This window comes from Littorina saxatilis, linkage group LG5, assembly GCF_037325665.1.
Source record: "Littorina saxatilis isolate snail1 linkage group LG5, US_GU_Lsax_2.0, whole genome shotgun sequence".
Lineage (NCBI taxonomy): Eukaryota > Metazoa > Mollusca > Gastropoda > Littorinimorpha > Littorinidae > Littorina > Littorina saxatilis.
The window spans coordinates 61,548,613-61,571,500 of NC_090249.1; the positions used below are offsets into that span (position 1 = coordinate 61,548,613).

General features: G+C 45.1%; 2 protein-coding genes across 3 annotated transcripts; one reads left to right on the plus strand and one right to left on the minus strand.

The window, feature by feature from the left end:
- Nucleotides 1-684: 684 nt before the first annotated feature.
- LOC138967646 (very long chain fatty acid elongase 7-like) lies at nucleotides 685-14,206 on the plus strand. Its single transcript, XM_070340251.1, has 8 exons — nucleotides 685-780; nucleotides 6,053-6,165; nucleotides 7,165-7,352; nucleotides 7,872-7,952; nucleotides 8,338-8,394; nucleotides 8,628-8,733; nucleotides 9,142-9,278; nucleotides 11,298-14,206. The coding sequence occupies exons 2-8, from the start codon at nucleotides 6,108-6,110 to the stop codon at nucleotides 11,511-11,513; spliced, it is 843 nt and encodes a 280-aa protein (XP_070196352.1). The 5' UTR covers nucleotides 685-780; nucleotides 6,053-6,107; the 3' UTR covers nucleotides 11,514-14,206.
- A 61-nt stretch (nucleotides 14,207-14,267) lies between these two features.
- Nucleotides 14,268-21,788, minus strand: LOC138967645 (uncharacterized). 2 transcript variants are annotated; one of them, XR_011456007.1, is made up of 2 exons: nucleotides 15,246-21,788; nucleotides 14,268-14,933 (listed from the first exon to the last, which is right to left on the minus strand). XR_011456007.1 is itself a non-coding variant. In XM_070340250.1 (2 exons), the coding sequence occupies exon 2, from the start codon at nucleotides 20,081-20,083 to the stop codon at nucleotides 15,677-15,679; it is 4,407 nt and encodes a 1,468-aa protein (XP_070196351.1). In that variant the 5' UTR covers nucleotides 20,084-21,006; nucleotides 21,319-21,788; the 3' UTR covers nucleotides 14,268-15,676. The 2 variants fall into 2 exon arrangements, 1 of the variants encoding a protein (XP_070196351.1); XM_070340250.1 differs by having other exon boundaries at nucleotides 14,268-21,006; nucleotides 21,319-21,788.
- Nucleotides 21,789-22,888: the final 1,100 nt, after the last annotated feature.

The following is a 22,888-nucleotide window of genomic DNA, read 5'->3' on the forward strand; positions in this document are numbered from 1 at the left end:
GATTAGCGGACACTCCGTGTAACACACGGTCAGCGAAACCGATTAGGCTGCATGTTTATTGAGTAAGTTGTGGGGAATTATTCACGTCTGGCATTATACATTTTTTTGCTGACTGACTAAAACGGCCTCACCACAAACATGTATACCGAAACGAATCTGCCTAGGGTTTTTATTGGAGTTTTTTACATTTTTTTTATGAGTGCCCGAAATAGGACCAAGACAGCTGTTTCTTCTCTTAGTCAGTGTGTCAGTGTCCGCAGTAGGGCCGGGGGAAGAAGGGGGTGGGACTAAAACTTGAAAGTGGTCTTGTCGCAAATAATAATGCCCATCTGCCTGTAGAGTCTGCGGTGTACTCGGCACTACAGTCTCTGGTGCTATCTTGCCGAGACTTGCACCTTTCACCGCGGCAAATCCCAGGCTTCGGTACCGCTGAGGCATTGAGGATACCACCCACGTTCTGGATTCCTGATGGCTTAGTCGGTTGTGGAGGTTAATCATTTCTCAATCAGTTGCTTTTTAAAAGCTCAATCGTTTAGGCATGGAATAGTGAGAATAGATCAGTATAGTTTTACCACAGTTACTGTTATTAACCATAGATACCCCTCTCTCTCCACAGTCTCGAGCTCTGTCAGTCTAAGTTTGACCTTGCCGGGGCAAATGACCCGGAAGTGATAGCAGACAGGAAGCGGCACTGTGCATGGAGATGCGATAGCGTGAGCTAAACAGGCCGCCTTATCATTCCGTTCCTCGTCCTCTGCACGGCTGACAGGGCACTCACCTGTAAGTATTACGTGCAGCATTGCTCCGTGCGATGCACAATTCATTGGGTTGTGTGTGGGTCGTGTTTTTTTGTTTTTGTGTGTGTGTGCTTCCCCGCAAGTTTGTCCACACACACACTGTTCCTAGATAAATTGGCTCTCGTTCAGAATGTTTTGGTTGTCAGCCTGTTACTAGTGTTAGGGCTACAAAATAAATTGTGTAGATCCTTTAAATTATTGTGACAAACAACCCATCCGGTCGTCCTCATTTCAGATACTTTCTCTTCATATACACACACCTGTGGCATCGTGATCATGAGTAGGTTGGGTGAAAATTGAGATAGCAAAATCAAGACTTTTGTCCTCCTATGAATGTTGGTGATGGCTTCTATTCTATCTTTCATTTGGTATTGGTGAACTTCACCACATTACCTTTCATTTCTATTACTTTTGCCATGTTTTTTTTTAACTCATGTCTGATTTATGCTGTTTGCACCCTTATTTTTGTGTTGTCTGATTTACGATGAAGTCCAAGCATCGATTTAAATGCATGGGAGTGAACTCTAGTTACTCTAAGGTGCAAGAACAGATGACGTCAAATGATTAGTTGCTGCGTGTACATGTCAGTTTTGTCAGTAAGCATGCACACACACTCACAAACGTAATTGTATCCATCCGCATTTTTCTCAACAGTAAACAATGACAGCAATCCCTCACAGACACCCTCCCTTTGCATCATTACTACATGATTACACCTGCCCAAGCCACCATCGGACAAGCTACACAACGACACTCCAGCATACCAACACAGACACCCTCCCTTTGCATCATTACTACATGATTACACCCGCCCAAGCCACCATCGGACAAGCCGCACAACGACACACCAGCATACCAACAGAGACACCCTCCCTTTGCATCATTACTACATGATTACACCTGCCCAAGCCACCATCGGACAAGCCGCACAACGACACACCAGCATACCAACACAGACACCCTCCCTTTGCATCATTACTACATGATTACACCTGCCCAAGCCACCATCGGACAAGCCGCACAATGACACACCAGCATACCAACACAGACACCCTCCCTTTGCATCATTACTACATGATTACACCTGCCCAAGCCACCATCGGACAAGCCGCACAACGACACACCAGCATACCAGCACAGACACCCTCCTTTTGCATCATTACTACATGATTACACCTGCCCAAGCCACCATCGGACAAGCCGCACAACGACACACCAGCATACCAACACAAACGCTCACATTGATACATACATGCGCACACGCAAAGGGATTATAAGCTTACATCAATGATCAAACAAGAGATTCTTTTTTTTACATTTAGTCAAGGTTTGTGTGTGTATATTTGTAGAGCGATTCAGAGAAAACTACAGGACTGATCTTTGAAATTTGACATGAGAGTTCCTGGGTATGATATCCCCAGATGTTTTTTCAATGTTTCGATACATATCTTTGATGACATCATATCCGGCTTTTAGTCATACATGTAGCTGAGGCAGAACTGTCACTCCCTCATTTTTCAACCAAATTCATTTAAGATTTGGGTCAAGCAATATTTGACTCAGTCCGGACTTTGGGATTGCATTTCAGCTCAGAAGCTTAAAAATGAGTAAGTTTGCTCATCAAAGTTGTCATTAATAATGAATTTCTGGTTACAGATTAAAAAATCATTGCATTGTATTCCTCATCTTCTCCTGAATTCAAAAATATGTAGATATTTTGTGCTCATTTTGATCGTACGCTCCGAATTAAAGAAAATAGGTTGAGTATAATGTTTGAATGCTTCGTGGAGATGAGCATTACCCGTCTCGGTCTTCGGGTATGGTTAGCCAAGACTATCTGACTATAGCCTGACCGATGACTGGTTTTTAGAGTTGATTTTTTAGTTTGATGCCCAAAGATTGACTAAATGCTTCTATATTGCTTCACACGACTTGCTTTCTATTAAAACCCATGTTCAAATCATTAGGCCTAAAAAAAAAATAGGTGTGGTTACGGTAACCCGACCTACCCTATTTTTAGGGGCCGACCCTATAACTTTTTATTACATTTGTCCCCCAAAAAACCCCACACACACAAGAAAACCAGTGCAGAAAACGCAATGAAAGCGAAAGCGCCCGAGTCGCACACTTATTTCCCTGTCAAGTAGGTTTAATTTGTACACATTAGAAAGAAAAGTCAAAAAAAAAAAAAAAGTGATTGCTTACCTTCCTACCCTATTTTTTTTGGCTATGTTACCGTAACCACACCTATTATTTTTTTTTGCCTTATGAAAACAGCAGTGATGCACACATCATCTGTTCTCGTGCATTAAGGTTCATTCTCTTCCATGACTTTCGCTCCTGTGTAAATCCTCACACAAACACAAAAATAAAGCCAAGAACGTTGCAGATGTAAGTTATGATTTCAAACAAGCATGTTAACAAAACGTGGTCTATGGAAGGGTTTTATTCATTTCTGATGAGGTTTTCGGCGGAAAGTAGTACCGGTCTCGCTGATATCTTGTGAGAGCTGCTCAGATTCCCAAAAGGTCTATATCCTGAAGTATCCCCACCATAACAAGAGGCGAAGCCTTCAAGGCTCACGTAAGAAATCGACAAACAGTAACACAAACTCAATCACTCCGTCACACACACACACACACACACACACACACACACACACACACACACACACACACACACACACACACACACACACACACACACACACACACAGAAAGAGCATAGGTGAAACTGTGCAAGAAAGCGAGACACTAGATCTAGATCTGTCTGTCTGCATGTAGCCTACTTACAAGGACACGACTGCCAACTAGTCTCGGCGCGCTCAAAATAATAATGACCGAGACTTTCAGTACTTCCTTCGCGTGACCCTCTTACGTCATAATGTGACGTCAATGTAACGTGACGTCTTCAAATGTTAGAGTTTCTACCACAGACATACACACGCACAGACGCACGCACGCACGCACGCACAGACAGACAAAGTTACGATCGCATAGGCTACACTTACGTGAGCCAACAATGATTGCAATAAGGTTCAACACTGCGGAATGAGATTACTTGAACGTCTTGTGGACATATTCAAGTGGTTGGAGAAATTCAGGATATTCATCAAAAGCATAGCTTCTGTTCAACTACCTTATTAAAATCCAAATGTGACCTAAGTACATCAGATAATTGTCGTTCGTTGTAAAATTAGGGGTGGTAGTTATAAAACCTCAAGCATACAAGTGAACTTGGAACACTGAGAATGAGATAAAAGATGAGATAACGGTTTTTAAACACTGCCGGTACATTAGAACTGATAACACTGGTGTAATGGTGGATCATACATGAAGGTGTGTTTTCGTGCAATCTGATAACTGACAAAATGAGAGTGACGTTTTGTGGTACATTGCGGGTCAGTACACCCATCATCAAGAACACAGCCTGTCACTGTGTCGGTACTATTAATCATATTCAGTCCCTTTGCACCTGGCATTATCGCCATCTTCATCCGTTGAGCAGCCTTGATCATTTTGTCGATTATTCTGCCAAGTTGCATGCTAGATATTTTTGTGTTTTTATAACCCACCAAACTCGAACATGGATTACAGGATCTTTTCTGTGCATACTTGATCCTGAGCTTTCGTAAACACACGAAGGGGGATAAGGCATTAGCACGTCTGCACTTTAGTTGACCTGGCGTCTAATCCACTAGGTCACTGTACCCGCACTACATCGTGCGTTTCACCACTGTGTTAAACTGATCAGTCACCTTCCGTGTCATTTATAAGATGTAAACTTGGAACCATGCATGTTGAAGGAACATAGCACTGTGGAATTTACTAAATAATTATTATACATTTTGATTTTGTGAGCGATAAAGTGAAGGTGTCAACTGTCAAGGAAGAAGGTAACGTGCGAGCTTTCTTGACACCCTGTGATACATGTCTGCACTTGTGTGGAGAACGTTGAAATAGCTGTTTGTCACGGTAAATGACTTTGTGACAGCTCTGTCATCTTTTTTTTATATTTAGTCAAGTTTTGACTAAATATTTTAACATCGAGGGGGAATCGAAACGAGGGTCGTGGTGTATGTGTGTGTGTATGTGTGTGTGTGTGTGTGTGCGTGCGTGCGTGCGTGTAGAGCGATTCAGACCAAACTACTGGACCGATCTTTATGAAATTTGACATGAGAGTTCCTGGGTATGATATCCCCATACGTTTTTTTCATTTTTTTGATAAATGTCTTTGATGACGTCATATCCGGCTTTTCGTAAAAGTTGAGGCGGCACTGTCACGCCCTCATTTTTCAACCAAATTGGTTGAAATTTTGGTCAAGTACTCTTCGACGAAGCCCGGGGTTCGGTATTGCATTTCAGCTTGGTGGCTTAAAAATTAATTAATGACTTTGGTCATTAAAAATCTGAAAATTGTAAAAAAAAATAAAAATTTATAAAACGATCCAAATTTACGTTTATCTTATTCTCCATCATTTGCTGATTCCAAAAACATATAAATATGTTATATTCGGATTAAAAACAAGCTCTGAAAATTAAATATATAAAAATTATTATCAAAATGTTTTTTTCGAAATCAATTTAAAAACACTTTCATCTTATTCCTTGTCGGTTCCTGATTCCAAAAATATATAGATATGATATGTTTGGATTAAAAACACGCTCAGAAAGTTAAAACGAAGAGAGGTACAGAAAAGCGTGCTATGCAGCATAGCGTAACCACTACCCCGCTCTTCTTGTCAATTTCACGTTCGACAGCTACTTGACTAAATATTGTATTTTCGCCTTACGCGACTTGTTATTGTTTTATTTTTACTTTTTTTGCTGTGATAGCTAGTTTGTTAAAAACAAAATCATAATACAGTAGTATGCATCTTTACATGTTTTAAATTTGAAGTCAATGTATCTGTTTTGTTACCGGCACGGTTGGCCTAGTGGTAAGGCGTCCGCCCCGTGATCGGGAGGTCGTGGGTTCGAACCCCGGCCGGGTCATACCTAAGACCTTAAAATTGACAATCTAGTGGCTGCTCCGCCTGGCGTCTGGCATTATGGGGTTAGTGCTAGGACTGGTTGGTCCGGTGTCAGAATAATGTGACTGGGTGAGACATGAAGCCTGTGCTGCGACTTCTGTCTTGTGTGTGGCGCATGTTATATGTCAAAGCAGCACCGCCCTGATATGGCCCTTCGTGGTCGGCTGGGCGTTAAGCAAACAAACAAATAAATAAATAAAATAAAGTATCTGTTTTGTTGCAGGGCACGCTAAAAATATTTTGGGACTACTACTTGAGACAAAAGTGAAGACAGCAAAATGGCCGACTTCGTCACAAAGGCTGTGAAAGTGTATGACTCGGTCATGGAGAATGCAGGTTGGCAAACATTCTGTGTTTCAATTTGTATAGAATTCCAGAACTTTTTACTTTTATTTCACCATTTTCTAAAATACATTTTTGCCGGAAATGATTAATGGTAAATGTTCATGATAAAATCTTACATTTGAACAACTTCATGCTCATTTGATGCATGATAGAACATTCACACAATTCAACATTTCAAGGTTCAGTGAAGGCCAGAATTCACTGTGCCATGGCAGGATTAAATCATTCAACAGCATCGACTCCTTAGAGGACTACAATGGTTGTTGTGTTAATTTTGATGTTGCATGGTTGACTGATCTGATATGTTGCACGGTGTGTTCTGCGAGTTCAGATGGTTGACTGATCTGATATGTTGCACCTTGTGTTGTGTGAGTTCAGATGGTTTGACTGATCTGATATGTTGCACCGTGTGTTGTGTGAGTTCAGATGGTTGACTGATGTGATATGTTGCACCGTGTGTTCTGTGAGTTCAGATGGTTGACTGATCTGATATGTTGCACCGTGTGTTCTGTGAGTTCAGATGGTTGACTGATGTGATATGTTGCACCCTGTGTTCTATAAGTTCAGATGGTTGACTGATCTGATATGTTGCACGTACCGTGTGTTCTGCGAGTTCAGATAGTTGACTGATGCGATATGTTGCACCCTGTGTTGTGTGAGTTCAGATGGTTGACTGATCTGATATGTTGCACCGTGTGTTCTGTGAGTTCAGATGGTTGACTGATCTGATATGTTGCACCGTGTTCTGTGAGTTCAGATGGTTGACTGATCTGATATGTTGCACCGTGTTCTGTGAGTTCAGATGGTTGACTGATCTGATATGTTGCACCGTGTGTTCTGTGAGTTCAGATGGTTGACTGATCTGATATGTTGCACCGTGTGTTCTGTGAGTTCAGATGGTTCACTGATCTGATATGTTGCACCGTGTGTTCTGTGAGTTCAGATGGTTCACTGATCTGATACGTTGCACCCTGTGTTCTGTGAGTTCAGATCCTCGGGTGGCCGGCTGGTTCATGATGGATTCTCCGTGGCCGAGTTTGATCATCTGTCTGGCGTACTTTGTCTTCGTGGCGCTGGGCCCAACCATCATGGCTGGTCGCAAGCCTGTGGAGATGAAGAAAATTCTCATCGTGTACAACTTGGCCATGGTCGGCATGTCCACCTTCTGCTTTGTGGAGGTGAGCAACGCTTCTTGTCTCGAGTGGAACCTGCTTTTAAGACCTTCACAAACCTCAGAAAATCGGGTCTTAAACAGGAGGGAATCTTAAATTAGAGGGTCTGAAAAAGGGGGTTCCCCTTTATCTGTCAAGTGAGGAATAGTTCTCTTGTCATCTGTGTAGGCGCAGGGAAAAGATGGTTACTTCTGGGTTATGCTGTATTAGTGGCATGGTATGAGAAGCGTAAATGACCATTGGTTCATGTGGCTGTTACTGAAGCCGAAATTTGACTAGTTAATTTGATAATCAGGCAGGCATGAATATCACAGAGAAAACAGAGGCTAAAATATGGAAGAGTTGTTATAACCCGCGTGCACTTTGGACTGTCATTTCTGCGAGGAGGAAAAAAGAAAAAGTGTCTGTGTGTGTGAAGTGGTTTTCTGGTCAACTTCATGACAAAAATTGTAAGACTGATGAAAAGGAATGCGGTGATTGTGTGAAGCAGTAAACTTGCTGACTTTGATGTATTTGTGTCATCAGTTCTTGCTGTCCGGCTGGCTGGCTGGTTACAGTCTCGGCTGCCAGCCTGTGGACTACTCCGACTCCCCACAAGCTCTTAGGGTAGGTAACTCTATGATTCGTTTGTGGTTAATTATTCGCTTAGAGTAACACACCTCAAGGCTTTCCTGTAATCAGGGATTATGTGAGCGGTTCATTGCTGGTATTTTGCCACGAAAAATATTGGGCAATACTGACAATATTGAATTTTGGGGACTACATGTATTGCAGTTACTGGGGAAAGAAAAAACCCGGCAACCAGTATCATTTTTGGGGTGTTTCATTTGACAGATGTTTTTGCTCCTGGTGAAAGACACTGATTTTTAGTCCTCCTGTGGGCCCTTTTCTTTGTCCAATTTCCCCCTTTTGCTATTAGAGAAGATTTTTAGAAGCCTTTGCCTACGAGAATACATACATGTACTAATGTTTTCCCTGTTATATATTGCAGATGGCTCGTGTGTGCTGGTGGTTTTACTTCTCGAAATTCATCGAGTTGTTTGATACGGTAAGAACAAACTTTCAATTTAGCTGAACTTGTGTTTGAAAGGTGCAAGTGGAGACGGCATAAGAGAGAGATAGGGAGAGAGAGGGAGAGTTCTAAATTAATTTATTAATAAGATGAGGGAGGAATTGTGGGGTGGTGGTTAGGACGAGATGCTTTCGGCATAGAACAGTATATTTTTCTCCAGAGAATGTTCTGGCGGTGTTTTGACATGATTTGAATTGTTTTTGTTACAGGTGTTTTTCATCCTGCGTAAGAAGTTTAACCAGGTGTCGTTTCTCCACGTGTTTCACCATGGCATCATGCCCTTCTCCTGGTGGTTTGGTGTCAAGCTTGTTCCAGGTTAGTGCTGGTTAGCTGCCCCCACGGTTTGTGTCTTAATGAGGTATAATAGGCATGATATCGTCGGTGAAATCGTGGGACCTCGTAAGTGAGTTTGCGTCAAAAGTCACTTACGGAGGTCCCACGATTTCACCAACGATATATTTCTGTTATTACCATTTGATAAATGTCCATTATTTTTAGGTTTCAACCACTTCTTCTTCTTCATTCATAGGCTGAAACTCCCACGTTCACTCATGTTTTTGCACGAGTGGATTTTTACGTGTATAATGTTTTTAGCCCACCATTCAGGCAGCATACGCCGATTTCGGGGGAGTTTTAACCAGTAATTTACAGGACGTTTCAAGTGAATACCATCGTGGGTTTGATGGTTTTTTTTTAAGTCTTTTTGTGTGTGTTTATTTGCAGGTGGGTTTGGTACGTTCCATTCTATGCTGAACTCTTTCATCCATCTGATGATGTACACGTACTACGGTCTGTCGGCCATGGGGCCCGCCTTCCAACGCTTCCTCTGGTGGAAGAAATACATGACCAGCATGCAGATTGTGAGTCAAGTTTTAACCAAATGTTTTGACATAGACTGGGAATCGAGATGAGGGTCATGGTGTATGCGTGCGTGTGTAGATCGATTCAGAGGTAACTACTGGACCAATCTTCATGAAACTTTACATATACAATTTTCCAGATGGTATCCCCAACCATTTTTTTCTTTTTTTGATAATTGACGTTATATCCGACTCTCGCTGTCACACCCTCATTTTTTGTAATCAAATTTAAATGTAATTCCTTCATAGCAGTGATAACAGCGTGATTTGCTTTGTGTTTCAGACTCAGTTGGCAGTGATAACAACGTGATTTGCTTTGTGTTTCAGACTCAGTTGGCAGTGATAACAGCGTGATTTGCTTTGTGTTTCAGACTCAGTTGGCAGTGATAACAGCGTGATTTGCGTTGTGTTTCAGACTCAGTTGGCAGTAATAACAAGGTGATTTGCTTTGTGTTTCAGACTCAGTTGGCAGTGATAAAGTAGTTCTACGTGATTTGCTTTGTTTTTCAGACTCGGTTGGCAGTGATAAAAAGGTGATTTGCTTTGTGTTTCAGACTCAGTTGGCAGTGATAACTGCGTGATTTGCTTTGTGTTTCAGACTCAGTTGGTAGTGATAACTGCGTGATTTGCTTTGTGTTTTAGACTCAGTTGGCAGTGATAACTGTGTGATTTGCTTTGTGTTTCAGACTCAGTTGGTAGTGGTAACTGCGTGATTTGCTTTGTGTTTTAGACTCAGTTGGCAGTGATGACTGCGTGATTTGCTTTGTGTTTTAGACTCAGTTGGCAGTGATAACTGCGTGATTTGCTTTGTGTTTTAGACTCAGTTGGCAGTGATAACAAGGTGATTTGCTTTGTGTTTCAGACTCAGTTGGCAGTGATAACTACGTGATTTGCTTTGTGTTTCAGACTCAGTTCATCCTGGTGACGATTCACTCGGCACAGCTGGCAGTGATAACAAGGTGCTTTGTGTTTCAGACTCAGTTCATCCTGGTGACGATTCACTCGGCACAGCTGGCAGTGATAACAAGGTGCTTTGTGTTTCAGACTCAGTTCATCCTGGTGACGATTCACTCGGCCCAGCTGGCAGTGATAACAATGTGCTTTGTGTTTCAGACTCAGTTCATCCTGGTGACGATTCACTCGGCACAGCTGGCAGTGATAACAAGGTGCTTTGTGTTTCAGACTCAGTTCATCCTGGTGACGATTCACTCGGCACAGCTGGCAGTGATAACAAGGTGCTTTGTGTTTCAGACTCAGTTCATCCTGGTGACGATTCACTCGGCACAGCTGGCAGTGATAACAATGTGCTTTGTGTTTCAGACTCAGTTCATCCTGGTGACGATTCACTCGGCACAGCTGGCAGTGATAAGAAGGTGCTTTGTGTTTCAGACTCGGTTCATCCTGGTGACGATTCACTCGGCACAGCTGGCAGTGATAACAAGGTGCTTTGTGTTTCAGACTCAGTTCATCCTGGTGACGATTCACTCGGCCCAGCTGGCAGTGATAACAAGGTGATTTGCTTTGTGTTTCAGACTCAGTTCATCCTGGTGACGATTTACTCGACACAGCTGGCAGTGATAACAAGGTGCTTTGTGTTTCAGACTCAGTTCATCCTGGTGACGATTCACTCGGCACAGCTGGCAGTGATAACAAGGTGATTTGCTTTGTGTTTCAGACTCAGTTCATCCTGGTGACGATTCACTCGGCAGAGCTGGCAGTGATAACAAGGTGATTTGCTTTGTGTTTCAGACTCAGTTCATCCTGGTGACGATTCACTCGGCACAGCTGGCAGTGATTTGCTTTGTGTTTCAGACTCAGTTCATCCTGGTGACGATTCACTCGGCACAGCTGGCAGTGATAACAAGGTGCTTTGTGTTTCAGACTCAGTTCATCCTGGTGACGATTCACTCGGCACAGCTGGCAGTGATAACAAGGTGCTTTGTGTTTCAGACTCAGTTCATCCTGGTGACGATCCACTCAGCACAGCTGGCAGTGATAACAAGGTGCTTTGTGTTTCAGACTCAGTTTATCCTGGTGACGATTCACTCGGCACAGCTGCTGTATATGGACTGTGACTACCCGGTGTTCTTTGTCTACTGGATCGGCCTGTACGCCGTTATATTCCTTGTGCTCTTTGCACACTTCTACATCAAGACCTACCTGGCCAGGCCCAAAGCGGGCGGCAAGAAGTCGGCTCACACCCACATGGCCAACGGCAAGGACAAGTCCAGTTGATGTCGGCAGAGGCGTATTCAATCTCATTTCATCGCCCTTGTTTGCGCAAGATGCGTTCATGTATCGCCAGCTGTTTTGTAAGAGATTACCTTTTTTTGATCAAAGAGTCTGCTTTTATTTTCATGTGCACTGTTATCAGCAAATTGTGAAGTTTTAAGTTCTCTTCGTTGTTTGTAATTGTGTTGATTGTGCATGATGTTCGAGACATCACGTTTTGTTTTTGAAAAATCATATGCATGTTCTGTTTAGCATTGTGTATAGTAAGGGCTATTTTTGCTACAATTTGTGTAATTTATACGTTTTTCATAGAGCATTATTTATTTGAATGGCTGTTTGCCTGGACACATTTTCGTTCTTTCATTTTCCCTGAAGGGAGCTTCTCCGGGATGAAGTATAGTTTACTTTTTGTACAGTGTAATCATGATGAATTAACAGTGGCATTTGATGAGTTTGACATTTTCTGGCACACGTTTCACTTGAGATGCAGCAACATATCTTTGTACATGTGTTAAAGGCACAGTAAGTCAGCCTCCCGTAAACCATCACAGATACTGTCAGGCTTTTACACACAGTACAAACACCCTTTCATTTAAACATCACCGCTTGAGAAAATCCTATGTGCCCTCCGTAAAGAGCGAGCAAATTTCAAAGAATTTATTTTTGCGTGGTTTATCTTACCCCTGAGCCATCGTGAACCCGTGTGATCCAGTTTCCCTTTTTGACTCACATGCAAAGCAAAAGTGAGTCTATGTACTCACCCGAGTCGTCCGTCCGTCCGTCCGGCCGGCCGGAAAACTTTAACGTTGGATATTTCTTGGACACTATTCAGTCTATCAGTACCAAATTTGGCAAGATGGTGTATGATGACAAGGCCCCAAAAAACATACATAGCATCTTGACCTTGCTTCAAGGTCAAGGTCGCAGTGGCCATAAATGTTGTCTAAAAAACAGCTATTTTTTACATTTTTCCCATTTTCTCTGAAGTTTTTGAGATTGAATACCTCACCTATATATGATATATAGGGCAAAGTAAGCCCCATGTTTTGATACCAGTTTGGTTTACCTTGCTTCAAGGTCAAGGTCACAGGAGCTCTTCAAAGTTGGATTGTATACATATTTTGAAGTGACCTTGACCCTGAACTATGGAAGATAACTGTTTCAAACTTAAAAATTATGTGGGGCACATGTTATGCTTTCATCATGAGACACATTTGGTCACATATGATCAAGGTCAAGGTCACTTTGACCCTTATGAAATGTGACCAAAATAAGGTAGTGAACCACTAAAAGTGACCATATCTCATGGTAGAAAGGGCCAATAAGCACCATTGTACTTCCTATGTCTTGAATTAACAGCTTTGTGTTGCATGACCTTGGATGACCTTGACCTTGGGTCAAGGTCACATGTATTTTGGTAGGAAAAATGTGTAAAGCAGTTCTTAGTGTATGATGTCATTGCTAGGTTTAGTTATTTGTATTTATTTAGTTGTTTAGTAAAGGTCAAGGTCAAGCATGTGAGTCGTATGGGCTTTGCCCTTCTTGTTTACAATGAAGTCGTCAGTTAGTAAATTGAATGCGACTTGATGTGAGCTTATCTGCAATAGCACATTATTATGTACCTCTGACTATGCACGAAACAAACGGCTGTGGTTCACAAGAACTCTCGCGATGGCTTTTGATTGTTCAGAGGAACTGGCGATAGGCATAAGCCGTCGTCTGCTACGAGAACCACGACCTTGCGTGACCCTGCTTCCGGGCATTTCTTTTTTCAAGCTTTCAAAACTTCGAATTGTACTGATCTTGTCTTGAAAAAAGAATTCTTTTATGATTTAAGAATGTTTGTGTAACAAGCTGTCAATTTATTATTTAGATTTTAAAAGTTAGGTCTAGCGTCAATACGCACCACGGTCCGATTGTCTCTGACACAATCTGCAAAATTAATTCTTTGAAAATTGCTCGCTCTTTACGTAGGGCACCTACAATGTTCCCGTTTGGTGAGCGTTCAAATGGAAGGGTGTTTGTACTGTGTGTAAAAGCCTGACAGTATCTGTGATGGTACCCCCCGCGGGTTAGGGGGAAGAATTTACCCGATGCTCCCCAGCATGTCGTAAGAGGCGACTAACGGATTCTGTTTCTCCTTTTACCATTGTTAAGTGTTTCTTGTATAGAATATAGTCAATGTTTGTACAGATTTTAGTCAAGCAGTATGTAAGAAATGTTAAGTCCTTTGTACTGGAAACTTGCATTCTCCCAGTAAGGTCATATATTGTACTACGTTGCAAGCCCCTGGAGCAATTTTTTGATTAGTGCTTTTGTGAACAAGAAACAATTAACAAGTGGCTCTATCCCATCTTCCCCCCCCCCCCCCCCCCCCCCCTTTCCCCGTCGCGATATAACCTTCGTGGTTGAAAACGACGTTAAACACCAAATAAAGAAAGAAAGAATCTGTGATGGTTTTCGGGAGGCACACTGTGCCTTTAAGAACCTTCTTGTTGTTGTGGGACCAAATTCCTGTTTGCTCATGTTAGTCTAACTAATCTACACAGTGGATGAGTGTGTTCACCACTAGATATTTTCCACAAATAAGTCTGTCAGGGTTTATGTAAGCTGTGCTAGAGTTACGCCCCTTTAATGATACACTGAGCCAAACATTGACATTTATAAATTGTGTAAAACAATCAAAATGAAAAATGGGCTCTTGTGTGCGTTTTGTGCAGTGTCGCGTGCATGCACGTTTGCATGTTTAGTTTTTCACACAAAAACTTTGGCCACACCACACAGCACTCACAGAACACCAATGTAAATAAATGAAAGTATTTAATAGTTCCCAGTTGGGTGAAATATGGGGGTGACGATGGATGGAACAATGGAAGGGTTAACACGACAATATGAAGATGAACATAATGAACATGAGAAAGTACACAACAGTCAAAATAATGTCAACAAACGACATACGAGACAATCAGGATAGTCAAACACAAAGCACGTACGTCACAAAGGCCCTCCTCATTCCATAAATGATATCTATCGTAAGAAAGTACTTATCTACACGTTCGACGAATTCAGGGGGGGGGGTGCGCCCTCGGGTCGACACCTGCGTCTCTGTCGCGGGGGTGAGAGAATCAGCCCAGTTAAGAGCTGTCACACGGCACACACTCTGCAGCGACGGCGCCGGTTCGATGTTGCTGCCCAACAGCAGCGTGGTTACGCCGCTGTGACGTTACAAGATAGCTGCTCAAAACAGCGTGATGAAGCCTCGGAGAAGATCCAGAGGGGCTGCTCACACAGCAGCGTGGGGGTGACGATGCGAGAGTCCAAACTGGCTGCTCACGCAGCAGCGTGGTGGTGCCTCCTCCATGCTGTGAAGCTAGGGTTCGCACCTTCCCGTCCGGTCTGTCTTCGACAGTAAACACTGAAAGCCTAGAAGGCCAAAGTCAATATTCTCCCCAAAAATATAAGACACGTGACTTCCTCCTCCAATAGACATCATTATTAGGGATGAGGAGGAAGCACAATGACTAAACTTTGGTTTCCTTCTACGATATAATTTACCATTATAATGATTTCCTTTTAAACACTATGATGAACACTATTTACAACAACACAAAGACGAGACAAAACAGTACAACTGGTAACTAATGTAGGTTCCCCGTTCCCTGCCACCGGCCGCTAATTCACCTTCAGCAAAAACTGACAAAAGTCTATCCAATTAGACCAAGAAATAAGACTTACCTCACACAGGCTAATGAAAAACATCGCGCACTTTACGCAACCGACTTTAACAAAGTCCACAGTAGACGTACATTACTACTGAAAATAACTTCGAACTCAAACGACAATTCACACACGAATTTCGAAGCCGTTCGAACAAACATCTGGTCTCGGCCGAGACAGAAAAAAGAATGCCTATGAATTTCTCAGTCAGCAACCAGGTAAACGGTGAACCCTACAAATAGCGCGCAGCTTACCGTGAACGTCCCGTGCAATGCGTGCAAAGCGTGCAAGGCGCGAATCACTGAGCTAAGCCCAGCTACCGGTCTTCCCACCTTGACACAGGTACCTGTCAGCAACGCCCGACCAAGGAACCTTATAACTACATACAACTGTCCGCGACAATGCCCCCCAAGTTAAGCATAGACATCTGTCTACACGGCAAAAGATCCCTATTCAACGCATGCCCGACTGAGGTAGTCGGCTCCCACGTTGCGACTACCGGGAATCACCCGCACGGTGAAACTGTAGGCTTGCAACAACAAACTCCAGCGCATGAGCCTGCTGTTCACCACCTTTGCTGTCTGCAGGTAACGCAGTGGTTGGTGATCTGTCTCCAACACAAACGTCTGTCCGTACAGAAATGGCTGGAACTTCTGGGTAGCCCATACAACGGCCAGACACTCACGTTCAATGGTGGAGTACTTGCTCTCCGGGGTGGACAACTTCCGGCTGGCGTAGGCGACAGGGTGGAACACGCCATCCTTTTCTTGCATAAGCACAGCTCCCAGTCCATGATCAGAGGCATCCGTCCGGAGCGTGAATGGCTGTGACAGATCCGGCAGTTGCAAAACTGGCTTTGAGGTCAGCCTGGCTTTCAGAGCCCTGAATGCCTTCTCACACTCGGCTGTCCAAACCACGGTGTTGGGAGAATTCTTCTTTGTCAGATCAGAGAGCGGCAGAGCAATTGCAGAGAAATTTGGGATGAACTTCCGGTAGTATCCGGCTAGACCAAGGAACGCCCGAACTTGCTTCTTGGTCTCTGGAACCGGAGCCTCGTCAATTTTCTGCAGCTTGTTGTCCTCAGGTAAGATCTCACCCTTCCTCACCACGTGACCCAAGAAACTCAACTCCTCGAACCCAACGAAGCACTTCTTCGGTCGGGCAGAGAGATTGGCCTGCTCAAGGCGCCGCAACACAGCCTCCAGCGCAGCCAAATGTTCCTTCCAGGTTTCGGTCGCCACCAGAATGTCGTCCATGAAGTTATGAACGTCGTTCCTCCCCAGCGGTTCCAGCAAAGCCCTCATCATACGGGAAAACACAGCCACGGCGTTCTTCAGTCCAAACGGCATGACTGTAAATTGGAACTGGCCTACCGGAGTGGTGAACGCGGTCATGGGACGGACGTCGTCTCGGATGGGTATCTGCCAATACCCCTTGGAAAGATCAAACTTGCTGAAGTAAGTCGCTCGACCCAAACCAGCGAACAGGTGTTCCACATCTGGGAGTGGTTCAGCATCGAAGACTGTCACATCATTCAGCCGCCTGTAATCCACACAAAAGCGAACCTTCCCATCCTTCTTGCGGATGAGCACAACAGGGGCGTTGTAGGGAGAAGCAGCCGGTTCGATAACACCCAACTTCTTCATGGCCTGCACCTCTTCCTTGATGGTCTCTACCTTGGCATAAGGTAAAGGGTACTGTTTCACTCGAACCGGTTTCGCGGATTCCACCGTCATGTCAAAAACGGCCAAAGGCGTCTGAAGGGGGACATCAGTAAGAACTCTTTCGTGCCTCTCCGCAATCTCCAACACCTGACGTCGTTGCTCGGCAGTCAGTGTAGCAGACAGGTTGACGTCCGCCACCGTTTCTTCGCCTTCCAAGCAGGGCAGGGGTAGTTCCCGATCAGGCGAAATCATCTCCTCAGTTTCTTCCACCACCGCAACCGCTATGGTGGGTATCACATCTGAGGGGTCCGTGGTGTTTTGTCGGTCTCTGTACAACTTGAGAAGATTGGCGTGGTACAGCTTCTCACGCCCGTAGATCCGAATCCTGTAGTCTGACTCGCCTTTCTTCTCCAAAACGTCGAACGGTCCCTGCCAACACAACTGCAGCTTGTTCTTCTTCTGCGGCAGCAGCAACAAAACCTTGTCTCCAGGCTGGAACTGTCTTCGCACTGTCTTCCGGTTGAACACCTCCGCGTGTTTCTGTGCAGCAGCTGACAGATTCTGACGCGCCAGTTTGCAGGTTTCCTCAATCTGGTTCCTCAAGTCAACCACATACTCAGAAGTCGTACGAACTTGTTCATCGACTTGCTCCTCCGTCCATAGGTTGCGAAGAACAGACATGGGTCCTCGCACTGTCCTGCCGTATAGAAGCTCAAAGGGAGAGAATCCCAGACTCTCCTGTGGAACTTCACGATAAGCGAAGAGGAGTGCAGGAATGTAGCGATCCCACTGCTTCGGTTTCTCTTGAGCAAGCTTGCGTAGCATGGTCTTGAGTGTTCCGTTGTACCGTTCCACCAATCCGTTTCCTTGCGCATGGTACGGAGTAGTCGCTAAACCCTTGATGGCCAGCAAACGCTCCACTTCTTTCATCACCTCGGACATGAACTGGGTACCACGGTCTGTCAAAATCTCTGAGGGAATTCCTACTCGAGTCCAGACTGCCCACATCGCTTCTGCAACCTTCACAGCCTCAATCGACTTCAATGGAATGGCTTCCGGGTACCGAGTAGCGTAGTCCACAAACACCAAAATGTACCTGTTACCAGACTCAGAAGCAGGGATGATGGGACCCACCAGATCGATCGCCACACGCTCGAACGGCGTATCGATGAGAGGCATCTTACCTAACGGTACCTTCTGTGGCTTATGAGAAACCTTCTGACACTGATCGCAAGACAACACAAAGCGACGTATGTCTGCGCACATACCTGGCCAAAAGAACTGCTGCCAAACTCGATCACGTGTCCTCTGAACACCCATGTGACCTCCCATAGGCGGTTCATGAGCCAACTTGATAACACCTAACCTCAACTGCTGGGGAACAACAACCTGAGTATAGACGCTACCACCACCGCGATACTCACGGTACAGAATCTTCTTCTTCCAAACAAACCCAACTTCACCGGAGTGACCAGACGTTCTGACGTCCCGGCGATCTGCCGCCTCACTACAACTCTTCAAAGTCGGATCATTCCGCTGAAGGTCATGCAACTGCTCAGGGGTGACTGTTTCTAGCCCTGGAGCAGCAACATGCAACAAAGTCGGCTTCTTTCCTTCAGCGGCAGCCTGAGCACGAGTGACCACTGAAACAACCTTGGACACAGCGTACACTGGTAGAACATTCGAATCACCCAGCCGGGCGTGATTACCTACAATGAAATCAGCAACAGGTGTATCCATGACGATAGCCTCAACCTCACCAGTGTAGAAAGGACAATCAACCTGAACCTTAATCACTGGATAGCGCCTCTTGATGTCTTTCTCAGCCATAGAAACCTCAAGATCCTGTCCTGTGAACTGAGACCTTGAAACTAATGAACTCTTCACGACACAAACCTGAGATCCAGTATCACGCAACCCCTCCACTGCAACACCATCTACTACAACCAGGCATCTCGGGTCGTAGTCTTGCTGGCTACAGGGAGTACACAAAGTAGGTACACTGACGGGCGGTAAAGACTTCTCAGGACCACTATTCACCGCTCCCGTCGACTTGCTCTTCTTGGGGCAATCTCTAGCCAAATGTTTGGGGGACTCACAGATGAAACACTTCCTACCGGATGTACCAACTGAGTTATCTCCACTTTTCTGCTTTTCACCAACGCCAGCCTTTCCACCCTGATCACGATCATGCTGAAAAAACTTCTTACTGTCACGGTGTGCTTCAAAATGAATCTCAGCGGACTTAACTGCTTCGGCTAACGTCTGAGGTTTTTTCTCCTTAACGTACGCGGCCATGTCCGCGCTCAGGGTCTGCAAGAACTGTTCAAGCAAAACCAACTGTTTCAGTTCTGTGATCTCGGAAAGCTCATGCCACTTAGTCAAATTCTCTTCAATGCGAGCACCGAACTGTCTGAACGTTTCATGTTCTTTTCTCTTGCAGGTTCTGAGACGACGGCGGTAGGTTTCGGCTGTGAGCTGATAGCGGCCTAACAACGCGACCTTCAAACCGTCATAGTCGTCCGCGCTATCATCATCAAGAGTGTTGTACACTTCTACAGCCCTACCCGACAACCTAGTCGAGACCCTAGTTGCCCACGTATTTCTCTTCCACTTGTACAAGGTAGCGACTCTCTCAAACCTTTTCAACCAAGTAGCTATGTTTTCTTTGCTCTCATCAAACATCGGTATGGAAGGCCGAAAACCACGAAGGTCACTAGACCCTTCTTCACCTGAGGAATCTCCCTCATTATCAGCTCCATCCCTACTTCCTCTCTTCACCCTCTTACTTTCCGACTCTTTCTGCAAGAGTTGCATGCGAAGGTCATGCTCTTCTCTTTCTTGTCTTTGTTTTTCTTCAAACATCTGAGTACGTTCATATGCGGCTTTCTCATCAGTCTCTCGCTGAGCTTGAACATACTTAACTCTCTCATCAGTCTCTCGACGCGCTACTTCTAGCTTGTCCTGATAAGCTTTCCTTTCTAGTTCAAGTTTCTCCTTTTCTAGCTCTAGTCTAGCCTGTTCAGCATCTTCACGGGTCATTCGCTCGGCAATAAACTCAGGAATACTGGTAGATTTAACACCTAGCTCCTCAGCAAGTGAACGCCACCTAGCAATCCTATCCGAACTACTTTCCGTCCTAGACGCCATGATAGCACTATCATCAAGAACACGACCAGAACGAAGTTCCATAAACAAGAACCAACTAGCAAACGGTTAGCCAAAACATGAAAAATCAAAACAAGGCACAGCTGACCGGCAACAAGGACAGGCAACCCACAAGGTTACCAGACAACAACAAAAGCTAATTAACTACAGTACATCAGTGTCCAGTGTATGGGAAGTGTGGCCAACGACAAAAATGTAGTGAATTCCTTGAATTCTAAGAGGATTTATCCTGGCAAGCTCGCCATTGTCGCGTGCATGCACGTTTGCATGTTTAGTTTTTCACACAAAAACTTTGGCCACACCACACAGCACTCACAGAACACCAATGTAAATAAATGAAAGTATTTAATAGTTCCCAGTTGGGTGAAATATGGGGGTGACGATGGATGGAACAATGGAAGGGTTAACACGACAATATGAAGATGAACATAATGAACATGAGAAAGTACACAACAGTCAAAATAATGTCAACAAACGACATACGAGACAATCAGGATAGTCAAACACAAAGCACGTACGTCACAAAGGCCCTCCTCATTCCATAAATGATATCTATCGTAAGAAAGTACTTATCTACACGTTCGACGAATTCAGGGGGGGGGTGCGCCCTCGGGTCGACACCTGCGTCTCTGTCGCGGGGGTGAGAGAATCAGCCCAGTTAAGAGCTGTCACACGGCACACACTCTGCAGCGACGGCGCCGGTTCGATGTTGCTGCCCAACAGCAGCGTGGTTACGCCGCTGTGACGTTACAAGATAGCTGCTCAAAACAGCGTGATGAAGCCTCGGAGAAGATCCAGAGGGGCTGCTCACACAGCAGCGTGGGGGTGACGATGCGAGAGTCCAAACTGGCTGCTCACGCAGCAGCGTGGTGGTGCCTCCTCCATGCTGTGAAGCTAGGGTTCGCACCTTCCCGTCCGGTCTGTCTTCGACAGTAAACACTGAAAGCCTAGAAGGCCAAAGTCAATATTCTCCCCAAAAATATAAGACACGTGACTTCCTCCTCCAATAGACATCATTATTAGGGATGAGGAGGAAGCACAATGACTAAACTTTGGTTTCCTTCTACGATATAATTTACCATTATAATGATTTCCTTTTAAACACTATGATGAACACTATTTACAACAACACAAAGACGAGACAAAACAGTACAACTGGTAACTAATGTAGGTTCCCCGTTCCCTGCCACCGGCCGCTAATTCACCTTCAGCAAAAACTGACAAAAGTCTATCCAATTAGACCAAGAAATAAGACTTACCTCACACAGGCTAATGAAAAACATCGCGCACTTTACGCAACCGACTTTAACAAAGTCCACAGTAGACGTACATTACTACTGAAAATAACTTCGAACTCAAACGACAATTCACACACGAATTTCGAAGCCGTTCGAACAAACATCTGGTCTCGGCCGAGACAGAAAAAAGAATGCCTATGAATTTCTCAGTCAGCAACCAGGTAAACGGTGAACCCTACAAATAGCGCGCAGCTTACCGTGAACGTCCCGTGCAATGCGTGCAAAGCGTGCAAGGCGCGAATCACTGAGCTAAGCCCAGCTACCGGTCTTCCCACCTTGACACAGGTACCTGTCAGCAACGCCCGACCAAGGAACCTTATAACTACATACAACTGTCCGCGACATGCAGTGTCCACTAGATATTACGCAAGCCCTTTTTAAACAAAAATATGCATACGAAAACTTAAGAGCTGAGCACTGCTGCTACGTTTCTTTAGGCACTCGCTGAACATTTCCCAGGAGTGATCTTTGCACATTGCGACTGTTGAGTGGGCAGCTTGGCTATTAGCCGCAGAGATGCTGAGCTCGACTGTTGAGTGGGCAGCTTGGCTATTAGCCGCAGAGATGCTGAGCTCGACTGTTGAGTGGGCAGCTTGGCTATTAGCCGCAGAGATGCTGAGCTCGACTGTTGAGTGGGCAGCTTGGCTATTAGCCGCAGAGATGCTGAGCTCGACTGTTGAGTGGGCAGCTTGGCTATTAGCCGCAGAGATGCTGAGCTCGACTGTTGAGTGGGCAGCTTGGCTATTAGCCGCAGAGATGCTGAGCTCGACTGTTGAGTGGGCAGCTTGGCTATTAGCCGCAGAGATGCTGAGCTCGACTGTTGAGTGGGCAGCTTGGCTATTAGCCGCAGAGATGCTGAGCTCGACTGTTGAGTGGGCAGCTTGGCTATTAGCCGCAGAGATGCTGAGCTCGACTGTTCTAGTGGGCAGCTTGGCTATTAGCCGCAGAGATGCTGAGCTCGACTGTTGAGTGGGCAGCTTGGCTATTAGCCACAGAGATGCTGAGCTCGACTGTTGAGTGGGCAGCTTGGCTATTAGCCACAGAGATGCTGAGCTCGACTGTTGAGTGGGCAGCTTGGCTATTAGCCGCAGAGATGCTGAGCTCGACTGTTGAGTGGGCAGCTTGGCTATTAGCCACAGAGATGCTGAGCTCGACTGTTGAGTGGGCAGCTTGGCTATTAGCCGCAGAGATGCTGAGCTCGACTGTTGAGTGGGCAGCTTGGCTATTAGCCGCAGAGATGCTGAGCTCGACTGTTGAGCGGGCAGCTTGGCTATTAGCCGCAGAGATGCTGAGCTCGACTGTTGAGCGGGCAGCTTGGCTATTAGCCGCAGAGATGCTGAGCTCGACTGTTGAGTGGGCAGCTTGGCTATTAGCCACAGAGATGCTGAGCTCGACTGTTGAGTGGGCAGCTTGGCTATTAGCCGCAGAGATGCTGAGCTCGACTGTTGAGTGGGCAGCTTGGCTATTAGCCGCAGAGATGCTGAGATCGACTGTTGAGTGGGCAGCTTGGCTATTAGCCGCAGAGATGCTG

Excerpts from the sequence above, each read along its gene's own strand:
- LOC138967645 (XM_070340250.1), bottom strand. The coding sequence starts at position 20,083 with ATGGAACTTCGTTCTGGTCGTGTTCTTGATGATAGTGCTATCATGGCG.
- LOC138967646 (XM_070340251.1), top strand. The coding sequence starts at position 6,108 with ATGGCCGACTTCGTCACAAAGGCTGTGAAAGTGTATGACTCGGTCATG. Across the intron at positions 7,353-7,871 it reads CCACCTTCTGCTTTGTGGAG|TTCTTGCTGTCCGGCTGGCT; the intron begins GTGAGCAACGCT and ends TTGTGTCATCAG. Across the intron at positions 8,734-9,141 it reads TGGTGTCAAGCTTGTTCCAG|GTGGGTTTGGTACGTTCCAT; the intron begins GTTAGTGCTGGT and ends GTTTATTTGCAG.